Source organism: Monoraphidium neglectum (genome assembly GCF_000611645.1).
Source record: "Monoraphidium neglectum strain SAG 48.87 unplaced genomic scaffold scaffold01079, whole genome shotgun sequence".
In the NCBI taxonomy this organism is placed as follows: domain Eukaryota; kingdom Viridiplantae; phylum Chlorophyta; class Chlorophyceae; order Sphaeropleales; family Selenastraceae; genus Monoraphidium; species Monoraphidium neglectum.
This window is the reverse complement of record NW_014012549.1, coordinates 14,317-18,511: the sequence shown is the minus strand read 5'-3', so window position 1 is coordinate 18,511 and position 4,195 is coordinate 14,317. Positions and strand designations below refer to the sequence as shown.

Genomic DNA, 4,195 nt, shown 5'->3' with positions numbered 1-4,195 from the left:
GTGTGCACGTGCTGGTGTTTGCGAGTGCAGGTGGGTGGGTGGGTGAGTTGGTGTGGGTTCGTACGTGTGCACGAGTGTGTGTGTGTGCATAGGGCGCGCACGCTCGTCAAATGGATTTGTGCGCATACAGCACACGACTGTTGCATTCCCCTCTCAGTGATCAAGTATGGACCTCGCTTTGCAAATGGATGGCGCACGACGATTTCGCGCCACGCCCCGCGCGTTCCACCCCGCTCCTCATATCCCATCCGCACCACCACCCACCCTGCCGTACCCCGCCGTCACCCCGCCATCACCCCGCCATCACCCCATCATCACCCAACTGCCCCTGTTGACCCCCAGGTGGCCCCTGAGCTGTACCCCTACGGCAGCCGCGGCCCCGTCGGCGCGCACTACCTGGCGGCAAAGTACGGCGTCAGGTGGGGCGACCTCGCCGAGGACGAGGACGAATGACATGTGGTGACATCACCTGCTGCGATGTCATCATGATGTCATAGCGATGTCAGCAGGCCGTCATGATGGCGGTCGCTGGCCCAAGCTCAGGAGCCGGCCATGCTTTATGTCCTGGGCTTTGCTGACGCTGCCGCCTAGTGTGTGCTCGTGCGCATACATATATCGCCGCCCAACAGGGCAAGAATTTGTGTGATGGGGTTTTGGTTTGTGCTGGATGTTTGTGTTTTTTGCAGCCACGGCTCAACCGTTTGAGCCTCTCGCTGCACCCGGGCGAGCTGATTCGCATGCCTGGATGCCGCCACATCCACGGCGGCAACTGGCGTGTGCACAGCCGCACACGTGCATTCCTCGCGCTGATTCAGACATACACACACAGAGACACCCACACACACACACGTTTGGACGGTTGGGGTCGCACATCTTTCCCCTGGACCCTCTCAGCAATCAAGTTGGGTCACAGTACTTGCAAACAACTTGCTGTATAATGGGTTGCCGCCCGCCCATTGAGTCGTAATTGCAAAGGCCACCTGCGCTTTGGACGCAACGCACACACCACAACCTCACAAGAGTAATGCCTTCAAGCGTCGTACAACCACAGTGGGTGACAGGATACGCTGATGATCCGCAACCTTTGATCGATGCCACGTGCCGCGGGCACCATGGAGCTGCCATGACATTGGTACGCCACCACTTGCACAAGCGCGTGCATCATGTCGTCGGCATGGTTGACTCGTTGACTAGTTGACAGACCCTGTACCGGCAGACCAGGTACAAACGGGCATCGCTTTGCATCCCTGGTAATTATAAAGATCTACATCCCTCTGGACTTTTATCGCTGCGATATTGCTGCCCGCCCTCGCAAAGTCAGCGATCTGGCCGCGAAGCCTCACAGCGTGCAACACAAATAACTAGGAAGATCGAGAATCATATCCGCACGCACCTGAAATGAGAGTGTAGCTCGCACTGAGTGCCGCACGTTGCCGCGCCGCATGCACACACTGCGAGCGCGTAGTGAAGCGCAGCACGACTCGTCGGTCGGACGAGCAGCTCAGAAATCTGGGCCATCAGCAGAGTGCGCGCCCACAGGACAGGCCACCCGCCGGCTGTGCTCAGGATGAGCCTGTACGACCTGCAGCAACGCACAGACTTGATCTTAAAAAAGTGAGGCCCATGCAGGCCAGACCTGAGGCTGCAAGAGGGGTCACTGCAGTGTGCTGCACCTGCTGTACTCCATGTAGGCCGTGTCTGTTTGAATGCAGCTGCCATGACTTTGCCTTCCAATAGCCCCGCGCTGTCGTCGCCGCCAACCCCACTGCGAGCCCAGGGGCCGTCACAATGGGCCCGCATCGCACCCCAGCGTCTGCCGTCGCCCCGGGCCCGCTCCCCTTGGGGCGCTCTCACCGCAGCGCCGCGCTGCAGCACGGCCCTCCAGCCAACTTGATAAAGCCTCTTACTAACGCGCCCCCCACACTGCTGTCAACCCTCGGACGGGAAGGTATGCCCAGTACGACAAGCCGATGGACAAGCGGCGTGAGACCAAGGGTGAGGACCCGTTCAACGACGAGTTCGACCTGCTGGACGCCCGGGCTGACGAGCTGCTGCAGGTGGGGGGCGGGTTGTAATGGGTGGTCCCGGGGCGGTGACGCGGTGGGGTTGAGGAGGTGTGTGTTTTGCCAATGACTTGGGTTGACAAGGTGCTAACAAGGGCAGCAGATTGGGGTGCGGGGCGATGTGATGTTACATCGCGCATTCCGTTTTGATTCGGTGCCGTGTGAGGGGCTGCTTTTGTGGAGTGTTGTGAGGTTGTGCTACAATTGTGGCTTGAGCCCCGATGGCTTTTGGGATCCACTGTCCTCAGGAGCCGCACAGGTCAGCACGGGCATGCCCGGGCTTTTGACCACAGAATCAAAGCAGCTAGTGCTTATCAGGCTGCCTGCAGCGTGCTTGGAAATATTGTACACAAGCAATCACGCGTGCCTCTGCCCCTTGGTGTTGCAGCAAGCGGAGGAGAACTCAAAGGAGGGCAACCGCGCGGTTGTGGCGACGCGCAACGCAGAGATTCGGTGCGCCTGCCCGGGCCGCCGGTGCACGCGCCACGGGTCGCCACCACTGCCAACAGCCCCCCTCCACCACCCCGCTCATTTGTTGCTGCACTCGAAACTCTGCCTGGCACATGCATGGCAACAGCTGTTGTACCATCTGTACCAGCAAACACGGCAAGTGATTAGGACGTTGATGGTGTATTGACACATAAGACTGCGCTGCTGTCTGTGTACCAATATGTGTGTGCGCAGGAAGTCCAAGCAGTGGTTGCTGTCCGAGGGCATCGCGGGCCTGCAGAAGAAGGTCAAGAAAGGCCGCGGCGTTACCAAGGTCCTCATCGAGGAGCGCCAGCGGCGGGTGGGTGCCGGCGGGGTGCAGGGGGGGGGCGCTGGGGGCCAAAGGGGTCGTGTGGGATGCTGGATGCTTGGGTGAGCGATTGCAGCCTGAGCAGCATGCACTGTGTTCTTAACTCTCCTCGTGTCATCACCAAATAAACGGGCACTCCAGCAACCCAGCGAGCTATCGGCCGCCCTGCATGCAGGTAGCCGCCCTGATCGACAAGATCTACTCGATTCCGGACGGCATGGGCGGCGCCAGGCGGCCTATCCACGCCAAGGTGGGGGTCGAGATGACGTCAGGGCGTGGTCTCCTGGAATGTGCGTTGTTGGTCGTGCACGTTTGCCCAGATGCTGATCCTTGCTTTGGTGCTCACGCCAGCTACGCAGCCCAGGCAGGACCCACCTGATTTTGTCTCTGGATCCCACCTTGACGGCTCCCCAGCACCGCAGTCCCCTAACGGTCAGCAGCCCCGACCACTCTGCACCCATCACGCATCCCGCAGCTGGGCCTGGGCGGCAAGGGGGCCGAGCCCATCAGCCTCTCCTTGCAAGGTTCTACAGGCATCCAAGCGACGCCCGCCTATTATCAGTCAACCGCGGAGACGAGCCAGTTTGAACAGGTGCGGCTTCCCACAGCAACCTGCACCCAGGCTGCTGGCAGCTGCCTTCACAAGCGTGTGTTGCGTGGTGGTGATTACATGCTGGTCAGCGAGGCGGCCACCAGCTCTGCCAGGGGGCTTGCACCCCTCCGTCCTCAAACCACCATTCACCTCAACCCTCGGCACCGCCTGCAGGAGTGGCAGGCGTCTAAGCGCAAGCAGGACGCCCAGCTGGACCGTGTGGAGCGGGGCGTGGGCAACCTGGCAGAAATGGCGTGTGGCATGCAGGTGCGCAGCCGCGAGGCACGGATGTGTCTGTTGGGCTGAGACGCCTGCCGTGTTGCACTCTGATTGATGCTTGAGCACGGCGCTTCGGGGATTACCCGGGTGAGCCAGCTCAGCTGCGCGGAGAGCCGATGCCTGCAGCATGCCCGCCGGCGAGGGCCTTTAGGTCCTTTTGGTTCCAATAGGGCGGGTGTGCGCGGCAGGCCCCTGGAAATCCTGCACATCAGGCAGCTGGCGCTTGAGAGACGCACGGGTGGGGCGGGCCACCACATGCTGGCGCGCCGCTGCGCTAGGACACTCCTGCCTCCTCAGAGCATCTAGCAGAACACACGGGAATGGCGTGTTCGTCAGGCAGTTCACTTCTTCCCCCAAATTCACAAGCCTCCCCTTCAATGTTCACATAGCACATCACACTTGCCCTGTCCGGTCCCCGGTGACAAGCATACGCGAAAGCCCCGTGTCGCGCCCCCCCCCCCC

At 61.0% G+C, this 4,195-nt stretch overlaps 1 protein-coding gene across 1 annotated transcript in view; it reads left to right on the top strand.

Moving 5' to 3' along the window:
• Positions 1-1,970: 1,970 nt before the first annotated feature.
• MNEG_6574 (Syntaxin-72) overlaps positions 1,971-4,195 on the top strand; it is a gene marked incomplete at both ends in the record, with an annotated part of 3,168 nt that continues 943 nt past the window's right edge. The window contains 6 exons of the mRNA XM_014044953.1: positions 1,971-2,057; positions 2,452-2,516; positions 2,748-2,853; positions 3,038-3,112; positions 3,338-3,454; positions 3,629-3,721. Coding sequence (XP_013900407.1) covers positions 1,971-2,057; positions 2,452-2,516; positions 2,748-2,853; positions 3,038-3,112; positions 3,338-3,454; positions 3,629-3,721 — 543 coding nt within the window. The remainder of the gene's footprint in view (positions 2,058-2,451; positions 2,517-2,747; positions 2,854-3,037; positions 3,113-3,337; positions 3,455-3,628; positions 3,722-4,195) is intronic.